At 42.4% G+C, this 23,837-nt stretch overlaps 1 protein-coding gene across 4 annotated transcripts in view; it reads left to right on the forward strand.

Annotated features, from left to right (window-relative positions):
• Positions 1-21,075, forward strand: part of STX11 (syntaxin 11) — a 45,971-nt gene extending 24,896 nt beyond the window's left edge. For all 4 annotated transcript variants that reach the window (XM_087425180.1, XM_087425179.1, XM_087425181.1 and 1 more), the window contains one exon: positions 18,667-21,075. In XM_087425180.1, coding sequence (XP_087281306.1) covers positions 18,667-19,535 — 869 coding nt within the window. In that variant the 3' untranslated portion in view covers positions 19,536-21,075. The remainder of the gene's footprint in view (positions 1-18,666) is intronic.
• The last annotated feature ends 2,762 nt before the right edge of the window (positions 21,076-23,837 follow it).

Consider the following 23,837-nt stretch of genomic DNA (forward strand, 5'->3'; position numbering starts at 1 on the left):
TCATATTTGACACCAGTTATTGAAATTAAGAAAATTTTTGTAATTACACAGAAAACTGAAGATGTATTTCGCACATCATCTTCACAGTTCTGTCTTTAAATGGGTTGAGAATCAGGAAGTTGCATAAGTCAGTTCTGGTTTCAGCTATGTCTGTGTTTTAAATCTTTCATAAGTCTAGGTCACATTTTTGTAATTTTCATTTATTTAGAAATACTTTATATAAATTTTTTTTTCTTTTTTTTGCTTATCTAAAAAATACATTTTTAGGGCGCTGAGACTATGTCTCTTTTGCTCACTGAGCTAACCTCATCCTCTCATATTGCCTGGCACATACTGGAGACTCACTAAATACTTGTGGAATAAACACGTGAATGTCTCTGTCATAGTAGCTAGTACAAACATATGTGTCCTGAAAGACAAGAATATTAATCCCAGTCTATTTTATGAATATTACTTAAAAGCTAGTTAGCAGGATGCCCAACTTGGTTTACAAAAATAACATAAACCTAAGAAATGCCATTATTTCTATGCTGCTGTATATATTTTAGCCAGTGAAACTGAGGTATTTTAACATACAGTTGTGTGCCATTTAACGATGGGGATTCACTGTTAGTGCCATCGATGCTGACTCCAAGTGACCCTAGGACAACAGACCTTCTGGCGCTCTGTCAGACAGTGCTCTGCTGCTATCCGTAGTGTTTTCATGGCCAATTTTTTTGAGAGTAGCCAAGTCCTTTTTCCTAGTCTGTCTTGGTCTAGAAGCTCTGCTGAAACCTGTCCACCATGGGTGACCCTGCTGGTATTTTAAATATGGGTGGCATAGCTTTCAGCATCACATCCACAGGCAGCTGCCACTGTATGATAGCCGACAGATGGGTCGTGTGGTTCCCTGACTGGGACATGAACCCGGGCTGTGGTGGTGAGAGCACCAAATCTTAACCACTAGACCACCAGGGCTGGCTAACACAGGGATATGTTTTGAGAACTGCGTCTTTAGGTGATTTTGTCATTGTGTCAACATCATAGAGTGCACTTACACAAACTTAGATGGTATAGCCTACTATATTAATCTTATGGGACCACTGTAGAATTTGTGGTCCCTTGTTGACCGGCACGTCGTTATGCTGCTCATGACTATAATTTTAAAATCTAATTATGTTGAATCCTCAACAGAAAGTAAAAATGAAAGTATGGTATTCGAAATTGTATGCCTTTCATGCTTGCTGGGAATTATTCTACATGGATCTTGATAGCCTGTGCGTGAGAGAACAAATAAAGTTATTCTTGAGCTATAGAATTTTCTGCAATTTTGGACGGATAGGAATTTATCCACTGATTCCAATTATGAACATTACCAATACTGCTGCAAAGATGCAACATCCGTTTTATCCAAAATAGAAGCTCACATACAAGGGAAATTTTGAAATCTCATAATATTAAAAAGTCGTAGGATTATTTTTTCAGCACCTAAACATGTTGATTCTATATAGCACTCAACAGCACAGCTGCTGCGTGGAACAGTTTATATTGGCATAAATGTATAAGACATTTTGTCAGGGGCTGGCCCGGTGGCATAGCCATTAAGTTTGTGTACTCCGCTTTGGCGGCCCGGGTCTCACAGGTTCGGAGTCCTACGCGCCACTCATCAGGCCATGCTGTGACGGCGTCCCACATACAAAATGGAGGAAGATTGGCACAGATGTTAGCTCAGGGCTAATCTTCCTCAGCAAAACGAGGAAGATTGGCAATGGACGTTAGCTCAAGGCTAAATCTTCCCCACTATGAGAAAAAGAAAGAAATTTGGTCAGCGCCTGCTTTTTAGTTTGTTAGTTTTGTTTTCTTTGTTTTGGCAGCTGGTGGTCTAGTGGTTAAGATTCGGTGCCTTCACCCCCACAGCCCGGGTTCCTTTCCCGGTCAGGGGACCACATCACCCATCTGTTGTTTGTCAGACTGTGACAGCTGCTTGTTGCCGTGATGCTGAAGGCTGTGCCACCAGGATTTCAAATACCAGCAGGGTCACCCATGGTGGACAGGTTTCAGTGGAGCTTCCAGACTAACATAGACTAGGAAGAAGGACCTGGCCACCCACTTCTGAACAAATTGGCCGTGAAAACCCTGTGAATAGCAGCAGAGCATTGTCTGATGTAGCATGGGAAAGTGAGAGAATGGCGCAAAAAGACCCGGCAGGGTTCCGCTCTGTTGTCCACTGGGGCGCTAGGAGTCAGAATCCACTTGATGGCACGAACAACAAGTTTTATTTTGCAAGGAGTTGCTTATTTGTGTTCTTAAATAGGTATAATGTGAGATATTCATTTCGAAATGAAAATTATCATTATAAGTGAGTTTATTTCCTTGGCCTTCTTTTATACGGTAAATGCAAGGCATCTATCTCATACTTTCCTGAGGTTCTAAGTGAATATAAGACATTAATATTCTGTCCCTTGTGTTATAGGAATAATATAGAAACTGATAATAGAATAGTCATTTGGCTTTATAGGATGATTTTAGGTCACATAATCTGCACACGTTTCTTTTCTTTTCTTTTTTTTTTTTTGTGAGGAAGATCAGCCCTGAGCTAACATCCATGCCAATCCTCCTCTTTTTTGCTGAGGAAGACTGGCTCTGAGCTAATGTCTATTGCCAGTCCTCCTCCTTTTTTTCCCCAAAGCCCCAGTAGATAGTTGTATGTCATAGTTGCACAGCCTTCTAGTTGCTGTATGTGGGACGCAACCCCAGCATGGCCGGAGAAGCGGTGCGTCGATGCGCGCCCAGGATCCGAACCCAGACCGCCAGTAGTGGAGCGCGCACACTTAACTGCTAAGCCACGGGGCCAGCCCTCTGCACACGTTTCTTAAGGGGTAGTGCTTGTAGTATTTTGAATAAACTCCCTGGTGAAATAAACTGATTATGGATGGCGATAGTGCAGAATAATAATTCCTAATATCAAGTTTGTAAAATACTTTAAAATTTACAGAGTGCTTTTATGTACATTATGTCACTTAATGATGAAAAAATGCTTGTGAAATAGGTAGTATCGTTACCATTTTACAGATGAGACCACTGACCCTCAAAGATGTGAAGGGTCTTGCTCAACTTGATACGGCGTGAGATGGAAGTAGGGTGAGTCCTCTGATGTTCAGCTGAGCATCTTCTCCTACATCACATTCGCTTTCAGGAATGATGTCAATTAGCTGAGGAGCAAGACTTCTCTCTATGTTCCTGTATCTGACGAGAAAACAAAACCAACCCCACCACCACTGACAACAAAACCTTACTTAATGGGGTGAAGTGAGGAGTGGGGCTTACCTTTGTGAGACATTTATGAGGGAGATGCTCAATGGATGTTTATGGAATTATTGTTAATCTGCTCCCCAAAGAAAACGTAGCCCTGACTTTATAAACACTAAGTCTTGGGCCAGCCCAGTGGCGTAGTGGTTAAGTTCGCGTGCTCCACTTCGGCGCCCTGGGGTTCACAGGTTCAGATCTCGGGTTCGGACCTATGCACCACTCATCAAGCCATGCTGTGGTGGCATCCCACATACAAAATAGAGGAAGATGGGCACAGATGTTAGCCCAGGGCCGATCTTCCTCAGCAAAAAGAGGAGGATTAGCAATGGATGTTAGCTCAGAGCCAGTCTTCCTCACGCACACACAAAAATAATTAATAAATAAATAAAAACAAAAAAAAACACACCAAGTCTTGAAGATAGCAGGCCTCAGACTGGGCTTAGGCCTTTCAGAACTCTTTCCCACTCCCTGGGGCGTGTGGAATTGGGGTGCCACCTTGAGATTCTTAAACATGAAAGCAGAACATGAGGATTCTCTTCCTTTTTAGAATTCCCTTCTCGCATTGCCTTTGGCGTTCCTGATTTCACCTGCACAAAAATGGTGGTGGTGAAAAGTACACTCGGACCTGCCCTGTGGCCCCTGCACCTCTGAGGGATGCCCCTGGCAGGAAGAAACCCCAGAGAACTCCGGTGGTTTACCAGGGAAAGCTGGTGTTTGGCCTGCCCCCGTGTTCTTTAGTTTGGCAGTGATCTGAACAATAGACTTGTGATACACTTAAAACTATCTACCTCCATCTCAGAACTGGCTCTTCAAGTTCTCCACCCCTCTTATCAGACTGAAACTCAGCCAAGGTTAAAACTGCCTGTGTCTTTGGGCCGTCCTGCCCCCACTGTCAAGAACTCCTGTTTAGCATAGTGCATTATCAAACAGCTCTGCAGAGCCTTTCTTGTGGAGGCTGCTTGTCTGTAAGATAATCTTTTTTTAGCATCATTTTTTTTTTCTCCTCACCATGATGATGACCACAATCCTCAAAAGGAAAGGAAGGCTGTCCTCAGACGTGTTAAGAAACACATGCTCCTTTTATGTGTATGCTTTATGTTAACGTTTGTATACAGTGTGAATAGACTATTGTAAATGTATACTGCACATAAAATCAAGTTATGCAATTAGGCCATGATCATCAAGTAGGGGACATCCATCATCAGGACAATTATTTGGTACATGCTGCTTATGTTTGTGTTTTCAAATCGTAGCACTAAACTTTTGTTTTAAATGCATGAGCATTTACTTTCCAAAAATTACAATTTATTTGTGATTCATGTCATTCTCCTAGGGCCTCTTTAAAGAAGAATGCACATTATGGAGTATAGAGAAATCTAAAGGGGCGTGTATCAGTTAGTTTTGTTAGTATAACGAACCACCCCCATAATTTGTTAGTTCTCGTAGCTGTGAGGATGAAATGAGATAATCTGTGTAAAGCTTCTACAACAGTACCTGGCAGAGAGTAATTACTGGGTGCTTGTTCCACCGACTCACCACGGCTCAGTCATACCTCTGCAGTGGTGGGTCACCTGGGGGCTGGGCTCTTCTCCATGTGGTCCTCGTCCTCCAGGAGGCTAGCCCGAGCTTCCTCACATAGTGGTTTCGGTGTTTGTTCCCAGTAGTAAGAGACAGCAAGCCCCAATGTGCTCGTGCTGGTCAAGCCTCTGCTTGCGTCATGTTTTCTATTCTCTAGGTCAAGTCTCATGGCCACACTCAGATTCAAAGGGTAGAGAAATTAATACTTCTTGATAGAAGGTACTGCTGAGAATTTGTGGGGGCCGGTCCCGTGGCGTAGCGGTTAAAAGTGCTCGCACTCTGCTGCTGGCGGCCGGGGTTCGGATCCCGGGAGTGCACTGACACACCGCTTGTCAGGCCATGCTGTGGCGGCGTCCCATATAAAGTGGAGGAAGATGGGCATGGATGTTAGCCCAGGGCCAGTCTTCCTCAGCAAAAAAAGAGGAGGATTGGCATGGGTGTTAGCTCAGGGCCGATCTTCCTCACAAAGGAAAAAAAAAAAGAATTTGTGGCCATTTTTTGGCAATCAAGTATAGTCTGCCTCTGGCAAAATTTATTCACTTTTCTCCTCCAAGAAAAACATGCTCGCCCTCATCCTAGGATTCCCAGAAGTCTCATCCCATTATGGCATCAGCCTCGAAGTCCAGAGGCTTATCCACGATCTGCATCGCTTCTGGATACAGATGAGACTCCTGTCTACAGATGTGGATCTGATCTCTTGATCCTGAGACAATGAACTAAAAAGACAAATTACTTCCCCATACACACCCAACATATGATGGTGAAATAGGGAAAGAGTCAGCAAAATATATAATCCATTAAAACAAAAACAAAAAAAAACACATGAACAGGATACAAATAACAGTCACCGATCCTCAGCAGTTCTATCCAGGTCCATGTTGCTGGGTTCCCACACTCCTGGGCCCTGGAATGTTCCTTGATAAGGACCTGATTCTGCTCCTCAGGAGTGGTTCACTGGTTTGTAGTTTTCCACTGCTGTTCGCTCCACCCTCTGAAACATTCTTCCTTTCCCATAAGAAATGGCTTGTTTTTGCTTCTTTTTTTGTGTGTGTGAGGAAGATCAGCCCTGAGCTGACATCTGCCAATCCTCCTCTTTTTGCTGAGGAAGATTGGCCCTGGGCTAACATCCGGGCCCATCTTCCTCCACTCTACGTGGGACGCTGCCGCAGCATGGCTTAACAAGTGGTGCGTCGGTGCGCGCCCGGGATCCAAACCGGCGAACCCCAGGCCGCCGCAGCAGAGCACGTGCACCTAACCGCTTGCACCACCGGGCTGGCCCCCCTGTTTTTGCTTCTTAAATAGCTTCCTTGGCCTAGTTCTGCTATAGAAAGTCGTGCACGCAGAGGCCTCTTTTCCTTTGAATGGTCTCTGTCTCTTTTAGGTCATGCCTTGTACTTGTCAGTAAAACTCTCTTAAAAACTTTGTGGATTTCCTAAGGATCCTGTAGGATCCATGCCCCTAAAACTCACATCCACAATTTTTTTCAAGTCAGACCAATCTCTCTCTACTTTGGGCTGAGAGTCAGGCTGCTGCAAGATAACACCTTTAGGACTGTGAGAGTCCCTTTCATCCAGCTGAGAAGGTCTGCTAGGGACCACATTAAATTTCACAAAGGTCTTTACTCTGGGGTCATTTCTTACTTTGAGAATCTTTTCTTCCGGTTGAAGAGACTAGAGAGGTAAAAAGGTTTTATTTTCCAATCTTGTGAGTTCTGGTTCTTCTCTATTTTCTCTAAATAATGCTTGTTAACTAGATAATTCATTTTTTAACTCATCTGTCTCTTGCAGAACCTTCTATGCAGCTAGAAGCACTCAGTGAACACTGAGTGCTTTCAACATTCTGTCTGGAGATCTTTGCAGCTAGATCCCAAATTCATCGTGTGCATTTTCGGTCTTTCATGCTGCCATAGGCAACAGTTTTGCTGCTACGTAATATGGATTGCCTTTTTCCTTGATGGCTGTACATTTTCCTCATCACTTCTCCAACCTCCACTCCGTTTACGTCTCATTTGCCCAGTTTTTGCTAATAGTTCCCTCATTGCTGTTCACCTGCTGTCTGGTTCCAAAGCCAATGCTGAATGTTTTAGGTGTTTGTTATGGCAGCATGCTACTTCTAGGTACCACTTTCTGTATTGGTTAGTTTTTGCTGTGTAAAAAATTGCTACAAATCTTAGTGGCTTAAATGACAGTGTATTATTATTTCTCACAATTCTGTCGATTGGCTGAGCAGTCTTCTGTTGGTGTCTCCTGGGCTCATTCATGTGTCTGTAGCCACAGACAGTTGGTGGCTTAGCTGGGGACTGGTTTAGCTGCGATTACTGAGCGGGCTGGGCCATGTCGTCCTGCAGGCTAGCCCAGGCTTCTGCATGTAGTTGTATCAGGGTTCCCGGTAGCAAGCCCTTTTGCACAAGTGCTTTTGAAGCCTCTGCTTACATCATATTTGCTAATATCCCATTGGCCAAAGCAAGTCACAGTCTCACGCCACATTCAAATTCAAGGAGCTGAGAAATAGTCTATACCTCTTGATGGGACAAGCTGCAAAGATTGTGTCGTAAATTTTTTTTCAACCTTTCACAAAATATGTACAAATTTGGGGGGAAAGATTGGGGCACTTAGGAGATCAGATCAAGAAAGTAAGATGTGAATTGATGGTCATCACATCATGGAAATAATCTACCAATTTGATGCTTCCATAGTTCAGATAATATCTGGTACTAAAATAGTAATATGAGTAGCAATGATTTATCAAGGTTCCAATATACGCCAGGCTAATGAAAATGCCTTACATATATTAGAATGTTATTGCTATAAATGGAAGTGTCTAGTCTGTAAGAGTTTTCCCCCCTTACTAATAACCCTCTTTCCATCATTATTTGTAGATTACCTACAAACAATGAGCTACCTTTTCCTTATCTTTAAAATTAAGGCACTGTGCAGGATGATCATTAAAGTCTTTTTCTCCTCTCACCCCTCTGATTTTACTTCACATAGTTATTAGGTTGATTGAGGGAACACAGTAAGTAGCTTCCCTTTACCCACCTGATTTCCATACCAATTGAGATATAAGAGGGAAAAAGCAGTCACAGGCCAAAGTGTTACATTTGTTACCAATAATTAGTTGGTGGAGACCTGTGCTTTAAGCTCCTGACCCAGATTTAGATGGACTTACCCACCGGTAGCTGTACTCTCCCCCTCCCACCCTGGAGCGGAGCAGAGGAGAACACAGTTTTCTGTGGTAAGCCCACTTCCGAGGGAAAGGGGGAAGAAGAGGCGAGGCTACCGTGGACAGTTTCTCCTTCCAGATTCACCAATCGGATAAGCAGCTCCATTCCCCTTGGCAGGAGGAGGTGGAGAGAGGAGCCTACAGGGAAGAAGACGCTGAGTGGAAAAGAATGTTCTTATCAACGCTAACACTACACGCCCTCAACTCCTCACACAGCTTCAGTGCAGGATTGAGTGGACAGAACATGAATTTAGGATCTGGACAGATGTGGGCTTAAATCCCAGCCTTCTCACTTCCTAATGGGATGGATTGGAGAAGGAACTTAACTTTTCTGGGATCCAGTTATTAATCAATTGAAAATTATGTTACCCTCCCCATGAAGATCCTTGATGGATTATGTATCAGTTGTCCGGCACAAAGACTGGCCCATATTGGACACTCAATTTGTTATTGGCATTTATGTTTCCTTCCTTGCTTTACTCAGGTTTGATCCTAGAGGGTCGCTGACCCACATATAGCTTACCATTATTCAATGCTGGGTTTTTCTCGAGTCTCTTAGTCTGCTGCAACCTGTAAGTGGAATGAGAGGAATGGCAGTAGCAATATAACTGAGGTAGGGTTTGACATTGTAACCCTGAGGGAAGAGAAACATTTTAAAGCAAACGAAACTACTTCACTACACAGTTCAAAGATGTTCATAATGACAATCTGAGTCATCAATAAATTGTGTTCAATGTCCTCTCTCTAAGGAAGGAGCGGAGTACATCAAAGCATTTTAGAAGAGGATTTCCAACAAAAATGAGTGAATGCCTTTCGTATTTGAAGAGAGAAACTTCAGTTAGGTAAAAGTCACTGATGTGGAAAAACCTCATGCATTGGTGATGTTGGATAACTGAGATTTTCCTGTACTCATGTAAAAAATGTCAGCCAACAATAATGATTTGTTTCTGTGGAGAACTGAAGAGGAGTAATAGCCAGCAGGATTAGAATCAGTGGCTCAAGGGACTTTGAGAGAAAGAGGAGCAGAAAAAGGAATGTAAAAATTCTATGGAATTAGGGGCCTGCCCGGTGGCATAGCGGTTAAGTTTGCGTGCTCTGCTTCGGCAGCCCAGGGTTCACAGGTTTGCTTATCAAGCCACACTGTGGCGGCATCCCATATAAAGTAGAGGAAGATGGGCACGGATGTTAGCCCAGGGCCAGTCTTCCTCAGCAAAAAGAGAAGAATTGGCAACAGATGTTAGCTCAGGGCTAGTCTTCCTCACCAAAAAAAAAAAAAAAATTCTATGGGATTGTCCTTAATTGATATTATGAGTTGTAAAAGAAAAGGTCATTAATGATTCTGGAAACTCTATTGATTTCAACATAGTGGCCAGCCCTGTGGCGTAGTGGTTTAAGTTTGGCGCTCTCCACTTTGGCGGCCTAGGTTCAGTTCCCAGGCGCAGACCTTCACCACTTGTTGGCAGCCATGCTGTGGCAGCGACCCACATCCAAAATACAGGAAGACTGGCACAGATGTTAGCTCAGGATGAATCTTCCTCAACAACAACAACAACAAAAAACCTCCATGGAATAGTGATGAAATATAAAGTTTAATCAAAGGCATATACCTTTTCAAACTGGGCTCAAAATTTATTCCCCATCATTTTTGATTTGGGGATTTCTTCTTATAGATTTCTTCTACATTTTCCAGCCAGAAGTTTGCTTCACATTCGAGGGCGGCCAAATCAGATGTAAGATACAGCAACAACTGTTTTCATTTTTAAATGCTAATACAGATAAGAGCGGAAAAACTTGCATAGATGATTTGGGCCTTGACCCTCAGTGCTCTTTTCTTACTTCCTCCCTTAGCAAGCTCATCGTCTAACATGTCCTCAGTTATCACTTCTGTGCCCCTGACCGTAAAACTTCTATCTCCAAGTATCATTGCTTTGTTACTTCAACAGTCTTGGCTCAGTCATAACCACAGTGAATCTTTGTTATAAGGGAATTATCTCTGAGCATTAGTACTTCTGTGGACCTTTGGAAAGTTGTGATGAGTTGCTGCCTGATTGAGTGCTGTAAGAGTTGAAACACTGCCGTGTTGGGGAAACCCTGATACGAAGACATTATTGTAGGAAAGAAGGTAGTTCGAGTGGTGAAAATATTTTCATATGTTCATCCAGATTTAGGTTATTAGATGCTAATAATTGTTTCAAGTATAAAAGCTTGATTAGGGAATGCTGTGGACTGAACGTTTGTGTCCCCCAAAATTCATATGTTGAAATCCTAACCCCCAAGGTGATGGTGTTGGGAAGTGGGGTCTTTGGGAGGTGATTAGGGATTCACAAGGGAGCCCTTGTGAATGGGATTAGTGCCCTTATAAAAGAGGCCCCAGAGAGCTTGCTTGTTCCTTCTGCCACGTGCGGATACAGCAAGAAGGCCATTTTGAACCAGGAAGTGGGCCCTCATCAGACCCAGAACCCAACCATGCTGGCATCCTGACCTCAGACTTCCAGCCTCCAGAACGTGAAAAATAAATTTCTATTGTTTATAAGCTACCCAGTCTGTGGTATGTTGTTATAAGAGACGAAGAATAGATTCCCTATAAGATTGAAGATTTCAGAAGCCTTTTTTGGGGAGGCTCAGGAAAAAGAAGCTAGTGTAGCTTTGTGGTTTACAGATGGGCTCTCAAGTCTAGTGGATTCTGAGCTCCACGTTTATTAACTGTGTGACTTGAGGCAAGTGGCTTAAGCTTGTTAGGCCTCAAGTGTCCTCACCTGTAAAATGGGGACGACGCTAATAATGCAAAGCGCTTTGTGAATGTCTCACAAATGTTAGCTGTAGAGGAGAATGTGTGGAATCGAATCCAGGAGTAGCTGCTTTGATTTACAGTGCATTTCTGCAGAATGCATCCAAAAGCATATCGCGATCAGTAAAATCCTGACTGCCCACTGGCCATTTATTGACTATGCACATTGGACTGCCTTCTTCTCTTCAGACATTGGCAGGAAATTCTGATGGAGGGAACTGAAAATTGAAACTGTCAGGGAGTATCAAATGAGCAGAAAGACTGAAAAGTGGAAACTAGTCTTTTAGGTCAGACTCTCCCAATATGCATTGGCAAAACTCCTTGCCGCTTTTGCTTTAGAGGGGAGGAAACAGCGGTCCTTTACTGTTATTTTTTCTAGCCTCAGACTTTTATCATTATAATCCATCTCAATTAACACTCTTCAAACTCTCAAATTGTGCTTTGAGTGAACCCCAAGAAATTAAACAACTAAATGTGTTTTTGACTATATTTAATAATAGGGTGCTACATATTTGAAAGTTGCTAAAAGAGTAGAACTTAAAAGTTCTCATCAGAAGAAAATACTTTTTGTAACTCTGTATGGTGACAGATGTTAACTAGACTTATTGTGGTGATTATTTTGCAATATTTACAAATATTGAATCATTATGTTGTACACCTGAAACTAATATAACCTTATATATCAATTATATCTCAATAAAAAAAATGTTTGCCCAGTGCACTTTAAAATCCACCCAAGTTTTTTGGTTTGTTTTTTAATTAACTTTAGAGCAGGGAGAAGGTAAGACCTTTCAAGAACTCTTTTTATTTTAGCCTATAATTTTGAGAAGTTCAAAGAATGATTTTTCCCTCTTAGATGTGTTATTTTTTAAATCAAGAAATGGAGCAGAATACCAGGTTTTACTCAGTTCAGTGAAATTATTATTTATGTATCTGAATCAACCTGTTTGAGAAAGTACACTCATTGCCCTGAAGGGTTGCATTACTACAGTGTGTCCTAGAAAGTAACTGCTAAGTTACTGTGACACGGTACCTATGGGAATTTCTGACTCCTACCCGATATCCGTGGCGATGGTTGGGCAGGAGGGACTAGACGAGGTGGTCGAGAAAGGCGAATTCAGGGTGACCACATGGAGCTGTGCTGGTTGTGCTCAGCACAAGGGTACTTGACCACAAGGATGAGAGGGGCGGGAAATCCATCCCATGCCCAGTTTACAGGCTCTGTGCCCTGGAGAAGGGCTACACCCATCCAGAGAAAGGGGCCCTCTTCTAATTGTCACAAAGACGTCATGTGGTCCTGACACACAGGCTCATTGAGGCCCCATATGGACCAATGGTGGACCTAGGCATAAAGACACGCTGTGATTTGTAATTACCATGTTCTTTTAACAATAATTTAAAAATTGTTATCAAAGGAGGACATAGGAGATTGAGATTATAAAATCTGAAAATCAGAACATGGATACTTCGTTATTGAAGTCAGGGACCCATTGCTCAAAAGTCTTCATTTGGAGCATATATTTAGGGCAAGATCCTTTTAGTTTCACTCATAGCTGAATACCATTTGCAAAGCCCGTGTGTGTGTGTGTCTAAATGTGTACTTTAGTTCCTATTGAAACAAGAGTCCTAAGCTTTCTAAACTCACATTACAGAGGAACAGTCTCTAGACTTCTGTACTTATTTCTTTGTCCTAAGTACAGAAAGGAAGGCCCTTCCATGTTTTCGGATTTATTCCCCTCCTGTAATCTACAAGTTGATCTCCATAATAAACCTCACGTGATATGTACGTTGCCCTGCGCTGCATTGTGCATCCCCGTGTCTGAAATTTCTCACTACTTGTAAAAATACTTTCACGTATGGCTGTGAAACAGGGAAAGGTCTTGTTTCCTAGTAGTAGGCAAAATTTGCTTGCTGTATATACATATTGCTTAATGTATTGCTTAATATGTAATAATGTATATATTATATAAAGACCTCCTTTTAGCTTAATTACCTCTTTAAAAAAGACCTTATCTCCGAATGATTACATTCTGAGGTACTGGGGTCAGGGCTTCAATATATGAATTGGGGGGTGATGGTACAATTCAGCTAATAACTATGTATGAACAATTTTTTTCTTGTTCCCCTTAGAGTAAGTAGGCACAAAGCCGGTCTTTTATGATCAGAAATATGACTATGCATTGTGTTGATCACTAGTTCCCCTGGAAACAGGAAGGGAACAATGACTGTCATGGTTGTTTGTCGTAGCACCCAGTGCATGGGTTATGTATGTAGCTACGACCTACTCATTGATCTTCTGAGGTAGGTACAGACCTCCTTTCTGAATCTTTCTTTTCTGGTATGACAGAAAATGTCAAGATTTTATGTGCCAAATACATTAGGTTCTTGGCAGCAGGACCCAGGTCCCAGTGACCAGCATATTTAGCTAATAGAGTATTTCCTTCCTTCATTTTTCACTGTGACTGCTATTAGGGAATTTATTCTCTCTGTATCTGGGGGTGTCTCATAATAATAACGCTCAGTCAGTGTTGCTCATACTCCCCTTTGGTCAGTGCCTGCAACTATTATATTTGTCCATCCTAAAATAAAGGAGTTGGAATAAATCCTCTCTAACATTCTTGGTTACTCTGCGTTTTGGACTTTGTACATTGTTTTTATGCCTTGCTAGGCTGCAAGTGAGTTCTCTTGATTTCTTATCTAGCTTCCATGCCAAGCAGTCAAAAGGTGGTGTTTTTGGAAGCAAACAGCTGTGCAATGGGGAGAGAGGCTGGTAGCTACCACTTTCCTTCCCTATCAGTTGTTTGCTCATCAAGACTGGCCCCAACCTAAGGAGTGTTGTAAGTTGTCTGGAACAGCATGATGTTTATGAATAAAAAGATGCCATGATAAGTATCTACAGAATAGGTCACAAGTTTGAGTGCGCATTAGAATCACCTGGAGGGCCGGCCCCGTGGCTTAGCAGTTAAGTGTGCGCGCTCTGCTACTGGCGGCCCGGGTTCGGATCCCAGGCGCACACCAACGCACCGCTTGTCCGGCCATGCTGAGGCCGCGTCCCACATACAGCAACTAGAAGGATGTGCAACTATGACATACAACTATCTACTGGGGCTTTGGGGGGAAAGAAAAGGAGGAGGATGGGCAATAGATGTTAGCTCAGAGCCAGTCTTCCTCAGCAAAAAGAGGAGGATTAGCATGGATGTTAGCTCAGGGCTGATCTTCCTCACAAGAAAAAAAAAAAAAGAATCACCTGGAGATCATCCTAGACCTACTGAATCAGAAACTTGAGGGGCCCAGGCATCTGCATGTTTGCAGCTCTCCGGAAGATTCTATTGCCTCCTAAAGTCTGAGAGCCACTGAACTACCATCATCTCTCTGTTCCTTTATTTTCTCTTACATAAAATCTTATTTCCCAATGGAAGAAACTTTACACAATTTCCCCTTCCCTGTGGGATTTACTTCTCAGGGCAGATGATAAGCATACCTGAAAAGAAAATTAGAAAGCAGAAGCAGATTTCTGGTAGTTGGTTGTAAATTTTCTTTTGAGTTCTTCATCTCTGTGTGAATCTAAGCAGGATTTCTTCCAACAACTTTATGAATGGAATATACTAAACTTGATTACATTGTTCTTTAGCACAATGAGACAGGAAGATTAATAGAATTATTTGGTTTTTCTTTCTCATTTACCAAACTTCCCTTTTTAGGGTCTCACAATAGACAATCAAGCTACTGGATGTGTAGGTTATTTTGATAGTCTTCCTCTGCCTCCTTCTGTCTTTTGGTATAAGGAGCACAGTTTAACCTTTTGGGGGACATTCTTAGAAAAGGAAGCCTCTTGGTTGACTTTCCTCTTGCTTGCTCCCTGGCAACCAGGAGACCTTCTAGGTCAGGAGGACCAACTTCTCTGGGGCTGGGCTGGGTCAGGAAAGGTGAGCAGGAAGGCAAGGTGAAGACCACTTTCTTGTCTCCACCTCCATAGAGAATCTTCAATTCCCCACACTCTTCCTTTCTCTCTCCTTACCCGATCGTGGCCTTGAGCCTTCAAAGAGTGTAAGCCTTCACCTGATTTAGGACACAGGCCTTTATGGTTTCTAGGTCTTGAGAAGGAATGACTGTCTCTGAACATCTTCTTCAAAGGCCAGTTTCTGTATGACTGAAGTGTGCTTTGCTCTTCATATTATAAAATTATGAGATGATCCCCCAAATAGCTTTTTCATGGCTTTAGGAGAGCAATACAGAGCATGAGACCTGTCTAGGACTAGTGGGAGACCAACAAGCAGATCCCTAATTTCTGTTGCATGGCGCTGTCACTCAACCACCCATTACCTTCCAGTGTAGGGCCTCCGAAGTCTTGGCCAAGATGCGAGGAAGGCATCTATCACCCACTCTTGCTTTGTTCATCAACATGTACCATTCTCTGTCCCATCCACCTGTTGCATGGTAGAATATACTGGCTACTAACTTAAGCAGCTAGATACAGCTCAACTCCATACTAGCTAGCTAACGTACTTGCCCCAGCTCACATAAGGTGTTAACCTGATTGTAATGCATATGTCTTAAACAAGGACCTTAAGGAGTTAGTCCTTTAAACACAAATAATATTCATAGCTTTGTGGGGTTTTATTTAATTGTAAAATCTACAGGGACATGGTAAAAATTTTGGAAAATACAGAAAAGCACAAGGAAGTAATTAAAAACCATTTATAACTCTACCATTTGAAGAAAACTAGTGTTAACATTTGATGTGTATTACTCAAGTCTTTGTTTCAGGATATATGTGTGGTAGTGTTGCACAGTCTCTTCTCTTCACCTACATTTTCTACCCGAGATGGTATTATGCTTTTCATACCATTAGACAGCCTCCAAACTCCGTGATCCTGTGGCAGCCTCTGCCTCATTATTGTGCATTTCCCTTATTTCTGAATTCCTGTAAAAACAATGTGGTGATAGAAAATATTTATGGCAATGAGCTTCACACACCCCATATATCCTTAGAATATACGTAAGTAGGGCAAAACAGAAACACATTTTAAAAGCTGTTGATACATATTGGTAAACTACCTTCCAGAAAAGTTCTATCAGTTTGCCCTCCTGCCAGCATTTTTTTAGAGTTCCCAGAATCCTCACCAATTTTTAAAAATTATTATTAAAAAAAAATTCCTGCCAACTTGGTGGGCAGAAAAAATCTTAGTGGCTTAACAGTGAAGTCCTTCATGATTCACTTTTATACATTGGCTGAAGAAGTTCAGTGTACTGGTTAAGGGGGGCTACCTGGAGACCTTGGGTCAGTTCCTTTATCTCCTGTGCTCACTTACCCACTTGGGTAATGACAATACCTACTTCCAGAAGTCCATATAAAGATAAAAGTGGGTATCACATGAAAAGAGCCTAGGAAGACCTGGCATTGCAGTAAGTGCCTGGTACATATTAGCTACCGTTATGTTCTTTAGGATGTATATTTCTTCTTATATGAATTGTCTTTTCATTTACTTTGGGCAAGTGTTTTTTTTGTTTTGTGTTTTGGCAGGAGTTTTTAGTATATTAAGTATGTTAACCCCTTATCTGCCATATTTGCAATTTCCTGCAACTTGTGGTTTATCTTTAAATTTTGTTCAAAGTGAGGAAATATTTGGCTGTCAGGAAATTCAGGCCAGGGAAGGCATAGTTTTGGTCCAGCCTGGGTCTTTTTTCTGCCTCTCAGTCATTCTTCTAGGAGAGTCACCTTCCCCATCACTGAGAAGGTCTGGTATTGATTTTTGTCATCAGATAGCAGAAATAGCATTTTAAGCAGGATAACTTATTATATTAAAAATCACCACCATGGAATAAAACTTTGCTTAATTTAGGTAAATAATGATCATGGCAGATGGATGAGAGGCCGTGGTTAATATTTCACCATTTTCCATTTATCGCTAACGATCCAACTTGTCAGCATCCCATTAGTGGTGCTATAAAATTAATTACTTCAGCTTGAGAGAAGCTTTTAATTTGAGATCAAGATCTCTGATAGATTGAGTAGCCATTAAGTGCTACTACTTTTCCCTTCTTTTCTTCAAATTATATAGTAGAAAGAGAATCTAGCCACAAAATCTTGTGTATGAGGGCAAAATGTTCATTATTTTGGCATATCTACATGCTACTAAAAATGAAAGTTTTTCACGTCATTGGGAAAAATATGGACATAAAGAACATTATTTTTTCTTGCTAAGCAGGGAAATGATCAGAACCACCCTTATAAAAACATGGAAATTCTGCTTGAGGGGCCAACTTGTTTCAAAAAGCCATTAAAGGTGGGCACATATTGCTGCTGTGTGATGGATAAATGGAATGTGTTAGATTATTGCTACTAGGCCTGTGTATGATAGAAATTTTCCACATAAACATTTTTATAAAGCTGTCTTATTAATCATGCTTACCACTAGGGACCTTGGGAAAAACTGAACGTCTTTCATTTCTTTTTTTTTTTTTTTTTTAATTTTTATTTATTTATTTATTTTCCCCCAAAGCCCCAATAGGTAGTTGTACATCATAGTTTAACATCCTTTTAGTTGCTGTACGTGGGACGCGGCCTCAGCATGGCGGGAGAAGCGGTGCGTTGGTGTGTGCCTGGGATCTGAACCCAGACCGCCAGCAGTGGAGCACGCACACTTAACTGCTAAGCCACAGGGCTGGCCCTGTCTTTCATTTCTGATTCTGCATCTGGCGTATGCCATGTGATTGCCACCTGGATGCATGTTTTCTTTCTGCTCTCCTCTGTCACTTATTAAAATCACATTAAACACTTAACTATTTCCTTATCTTTGGGAATTTTTTCCCCAAATATATTTTTGTGTGTGTGAGGAAGATTAGCCCTGAGTGAACATCTGTTGCCGATCCTCCTCTTTTTGCTGAGGAGGACTGGCCCTGGGCTAACCTCCGTGCCCATCTTCCTCTACTTTATATGTGGGACGCCGCCACAGCATGGCTTGATGATGGTGTCAGTCCATACCAGGGATCCAAACCTGCGAGCCCTCTGGGCCTCTGAAGCAGAGTGCGAGAACTTAACCACTACACCACCCAGCCGGCCCCCCAAATATTTTTAAGCACTAAGTACTGAACAAGCACTCAAACTGATGAGTTGTATTGGGCAGGGTGCAAGGAAATTTCAACTTCCAAATACTATACTTCCTTATTAGATTTTTGTCTTTATTTTGTTTTACTTCGAACATGTTTTACTTTTATAACATTTTTAAGAGAGAACAATTTAAACCATGATTTATATGGTAACTGTTTTAAGAATTGTTATGGTGTACAGCACTGAGAATGCCCACCAGTGCTGAAATAGACATAAAACAGACAACGCTTAGAGTTGGCCCCAAAGCCTTGTAAATTGACTGTACTTATTTAAAAATCTTTACCTTTGCAAGCCTTTTTTTTTTTCTTATTCTTCCTTCTTCAGTGTCTGTTTTGATTTGCGATTATTGGAAAATGTAAAGCAAGTAAAAGAGATTGGCTCCCAGTGCAATCTAAAATTTTAAATTGCAGATTGAGTTCCGGGCGCCTGTAACACTGATGCCTGCCTGCCTGCAGACTGTAACATACAAGTGTGTTCCTGACTCTGTCACATTAGCCTTTGACTTGTAAGCAAAATGTCATAGAACATTTAGCCCCTTTAGTGCATTTATGCCTTACACGCAGGAATAAAGAATTAGGAGTGCTGAGCCCAACATTTCTTTCTTTTCAGCTTCAATCGCCCCAGTGCAAAGACTCGACTCTCGCTAGAGGAATTTAACCTCAGTATCTCTACTTTGCAGGCAAAATGAAGGACCGGCTCCCAGACCTTCTGGCGTTAACCAGGCAGTGTGACCAGCAGTCCCCAGGCGAGGTCGATGACTTGGACGCGCCCCACGGGGACATCGTGTTCGAGACGGATTACCTCCTGGAGTCCTTGTATCGGGACGTCAAGGACCTTCAGCATGAAAACCAGCAGCTGATGGGCGACGTGAAGCGGCTGGGCAAGCAGAACGCTCGCTTCCTCACGTCCATGCGGCGCCTCAGCAGCATCAAGCGGGACACCAACTCGATTGCCAGGGACATCAAGGCGCGGGGCGAGGGCATCTACCGCAAGCTGTGCGCCATGAAGGCGCTGAGCGAGGCGGCCGAGGCCCAGCACGGCGCGCACTCGGCCGTGGCGCGCATCTCGCGCGCGCACTGGAGCGCGCTCTCCCGCGCCTTCCAGAGCGCCATGCACGAGTACAGCGAGGCCGAGATGAAGCAGCGCGACAACTGCAAGATCCGCATCCAGCGCCAGCTGGATATCATGGGCAAGGACGTCTCGGGCGACCAGATCGAGGACATGTTCGAGCAGGGCAAGTGGGACGTGTTCTCCGAGAACCTGCTGGCCGACGTGAAGGGCGCGCGCGCGGCCCTCAACGAGATCGAGAGCCGCCACCGCGAGCTGCTGCAGCTGGAGATCCGCATCCGCGACCTGCACGACCTCTTCAAGCAGATGGCCCTGCTGGTGGAGGAGCAAGGCGACACGGTGGACACCATCGAGCGCAACGTGGAGAAGACCCTCGACTACACCGGCCAGGCCAAGATGCAGGTGGGCAAGGCGGTGGAGTACAAGAAGAAGAACCCCTGCCGGACCCTCTGCTGCTTCTGCTGCCCCTGCCTCAAATAGCAGGCCGGGCCGGGGGCCACCGCGCCCCGTCCCCCCCGGGAATGGGCCAGGAAGCACGCTGGGAAAGATTGGGGCCCTCTGCGCTGGGGTGAGCTGTCCCAGTCCCCGTGGGCCTCAGTCTTTAGAGAAAGAAGAAACTCAGGGTCCAAGAATTCCAGCTCAGCTGTGCTTGGGAGGATGGTTGATGCCGTCGGTGTTTCTTCAGTGAGGGCAGAGACCTGCTGGAGCTGTGTGGTCATTGGGGTGCCCTTTGCACCCTTGCTCTCTGAACGGAAGCCAAATGAGGAACTGACATTGTAGCGTACTGTAGGGTCAGTGTCCCAGGCACGTTTCCTAATGAAACTCTAGGAGGAAGTCAGTTCTGCGTCGGCTAACAGCATGAACTCATTACCAAAACTTAAATTCGTTTACTCTATCCTGAAAGTACCTTGGTTCTGTTCAATTTCATGTGAAATTGACTTTAGGGAAAACTGTAGGTCTTTCATTTGTGATTCTTCATCTGGCATATGGTATGTGATTCCTGACTACATGTATATCTTCTTTCTGCTCACCTCCCCAACTTATTAAAATCACATTTAACACTCACTATTTCCTTACATCTTTCACTTTTTTTTTTTTTTTTCTGAGGAAGATTCGCCCTGAGCTAACATCTGTGCCAATCTTCCTCTATTTTGTATGTGGGCCACTGCCACAGCATGGCTTGATGAGTGGTGTAAGTCTGCGCCCGGGATCCGAACCTGGGAACCCCCAAGGTGGAGGGTGCAGAACTTAACCACTACGCTGCCACCAGGCGGGCCCCTCTTTCACTTTTAATATCTTCCATTGGAATGTATTTTGGGATTTTTGTTTGTTTGTTTTTTGAGGAAGATTGGCCCTGAGCTAACATCTGTTGCCAATCTTCCTCCTTTTTCCCTTTTTCCTCCCCAAAGCCCCAGTAGATAGTTGTATGTCATATCCTTCTCGTTACTCTATGTGTGATGCCACCTCAGCATGGCTTGGTGAGCAGGGTGTAGTTCCATGCCCAGGATTTGAAGCGGCAAACCCTGGGCCACCGAAGTGGAGCTGGCAAACTAACCGCTACACCACCGGGCTGAACCTGAGGGATTTTTTCCCAAATGTTTTTAAGCACTGAGTATTGAACAAGCACTCAAATTGAGGGAGGTATCAGTGACATTTTATATATTTTTCATAAGTAAAAATTATTTAAAATTTATCTTTCTACTTGATTATTACGAATGCGCATATATATGTAAATGTAAAGTACTAATATTCACTAACGCATGTACATAATGACTAATTGATTTAACTGTACTTTTGTAAATATGGTACATAAATATCAAGAAAAACACTTTTACTGGTTTTTGGTGTTGATTGGCTTGTTTTGAGTTTATCTCACTCCTGTCTGCATCCCCATAGTCCAGTTTGGGTCAAAACTTTATTTTGAACAACTCTGTATTGGTTATGGTGGTAAAGACAGATGTCAAAGGCTGAAAATTCATACAGAACGAGAGATAATAAAATAACGCTTTTAGAAATATTACTTTTGTTGTACTGTGGACCATTCCTTTCATGCATTGAAATGGAGTAATTTAAAGTAAAATAATCCTGTTTTTCAAGTTAGTTTGATAAACATTACACTATAAATATCCCTTTTATGTATTTGTATCTTGATCATTTAAATCTTAGTTTACTTTTTCAATTATTGATTTAAAAAATTCTACTGGCTGCTTGAGGCTGTAACATGTGGATGGAACTCTGAATAGAGGGGAAAAAATAAAAGAGAATTTACATGGGAGTGTCTTGCTTTCTCTCCTGAGTTACTTACAATAGTTTGGCAAAATCATTGTGTTTTGGAGATTTGATTTCCTTTGCAAACTTTGTAATGCCCTTTCCCACGTTTATCATGTTTCCTGTCTTTTTTTGGAGTCAACTCTTAACTGTTTCTACTCATTATTTAATAAATGAATGAGTTTATTCAGCAGTAATAATTGTCAAGTCCTTCGGACAGTGAAATTTTAAAAGGAGTAGAAAGGAGAGTATGTGAACTCTTTGGAACTCACTGACTAACCTGCTTATGACCATAAAAATCTAGCCCTGCACCTAATTTTCATTTCATGGTTTTAAATACGGGACTGGTGGAAACCAAGTCCCACCGGGCTCTTCTCAGATTTCTCCCGATTTCTCTCTCGGGAGATACCCAGGGATACCTTTCACCTTTGACCTAATTCCCTTTCCCTAAAAAAAAGTCTCACACAGTTCCATTGCTATGTCATTCCTGGTAAGTGATGAAAATAATGAGAATAATAAGTTTTCACATATTGAGGTATATGGGGAAGCCATTCTGGTTTAAACCTGATTTGGCCCAAAACTTGTTTTTGCCAGAGCAGCCTGCCTTGTGGCCCACCAAACATGCATTGTCCATCCGCCTCAAACATTTTCCCAAACCAAAGAGTGCACTTCTTAGGGATGAATGTCTCCCTTCCTCTGATGCCAATACCAGTACTTCTTTGAAGAAGCTTTTCTTCCCAGAAAACCAAGGTCAAGTTGACCTGCTGTGTGTGTGCTAAACTGTAGCAAAACATCTCCTTGTGACTTTGAGAGCAAAAATTGTATTCCTGTCATGCTTGAGTTATGTTCTTTGTTCTGAAACGGTGTATAACCGTGCTGTAAACCACGCTTCCCCAGAGTGCTTTCTTCCCTGGTGAAGACTGCGCTTCCAGGCTAGTCCTCAACTTGGCTCAATAAATATCACCTTGTCTTTCTTATCTATAGATTAATTATTGATTATTTGCAACAACAGTAGAGAAGAGGTATTGTAAATACAGACCACCAGCTAGTTTCCACCATGGAGAATAGTTCGTGAATTTGACTTGTTTGAACCCATAAAGCATTTTCTTTGCTTAGAATCATTCATCAAAGTAAGCAAGTTTGCAGGCTCTGTGTATTTTTTTTTTAATTCTCCACATTTCACATTGGAGAATTGGGTAAAAATTGCACTTTAATATATTTAGAGATTAGTGAACTGTTGCCTATGAAAAGGCAAGAACTTTTCTTCCTGCTTCAAGTAACCATCTGTGCTCCTATAGTGGTTAGGAGCACAGATTGAGGACCCCACTCTCTTGGTTTAAATCCTGACTCGGCTACATCCTAGCTGTATGACTTGGGCACGTTACTTAACCTCTCTGTCCTTCGGTTTCCTCATCTGTAAAATGCATATAATAGGACCTACCTCAGAGTTGCCATAAGAAGTAGAGGACTAAACATGTACCAGCACTTTGAACAGTGTCTGGCGCATGCTGAGTGCTGTGTTCATTCTTGTTGTTCTTATGAAACTTTCTCGTAGACGGAGAAAGCTGTTATTGACTTACGTAAATAATAGTTATTAATTTCTGAGGAAAAAAATAAATGCTTATTCTGTTAATAGTCTTTAGTAAAATGGGATAAAGAAACCAAGACCCTATCTTTTTTGAATATTAAGGCTTTTTTCCCCCCTACAATGGAAAAGGTATTTTCACAATGGCATGTCTATTATTTATATTCAAGCATATTCTGAAAAAGAAATTAGATGTTCCACTCAAAAAACAGTAAAGCAGGAAGCAGCTGTTCTGCTCAATTTGGCGACTGCTTTCCCCTGATTCTTTTCAAGCTATGAGTTGGAAAGTCCTAGAAGGAGTTCAGAAAAAGGGAAGGGGTGGGTTGGCTTTTCCCACATCCTGCCCTGTTTCCCTGAAGCCTTTCCTGGCTCTGACTGCCATGTCAAGCAGTGGGTGAAATGCTGGCTTTTTCCTTTGGAAAAGGTGCTCCAGATGCTGTAGGGTTGGCTTTACCCGATCCCATGTTGCTCACTTGGCCAACTCCAAAAGTTGACTTTGGGCAAGAAGAAGACTCTGTGGCAAACCTGCAAATTTCATACACTAATGTCGTTTAACGTACAAAATGGAAGAACCAATCACGAGCATCAATAGATCCTTTAGTGGCTGAAGGTGGAAATCAGCAGTGACTCCTTCTAACTAGCCAAATGCCACACCTTACAGTCACAGACACAGATAATAGGCGGTGACAACTCCAGAAATATCAGAAATAGGAAAGATTCTCACCTAGGATGCATCGGTATTCAGGATAATATAAGTTAGAATTTTTAAAAAGCTGATCAATAATTCAAAAATGTTTGAACTATGACAGCATGGGAGTAAGTTTATGGTTTCAAGACTTGGAAAGAGAACAGGGTTCTTGTACCAATGCTTTATATTTATTTAAAAACAGTTCCAATGTTTCCTAGTTAAATATCATATGCAGATCTTT

This window comes from Ceratotherium simum, chromosome 38 (assembly GCF_057802395.1).
Source record: "Ceratotherium simum simum isolate JZ-2026a chromosome 38, ASM5780239v1, whole genome shotgun sequence".
Classification (NCBI taxonomy): domain Eukaryota; kingdom Metazoa; phylum Chordata; class Mammalia; order Perissodactyla; family Rhinocerotidae; genus Ceratotherium; species Ceratotherium simum.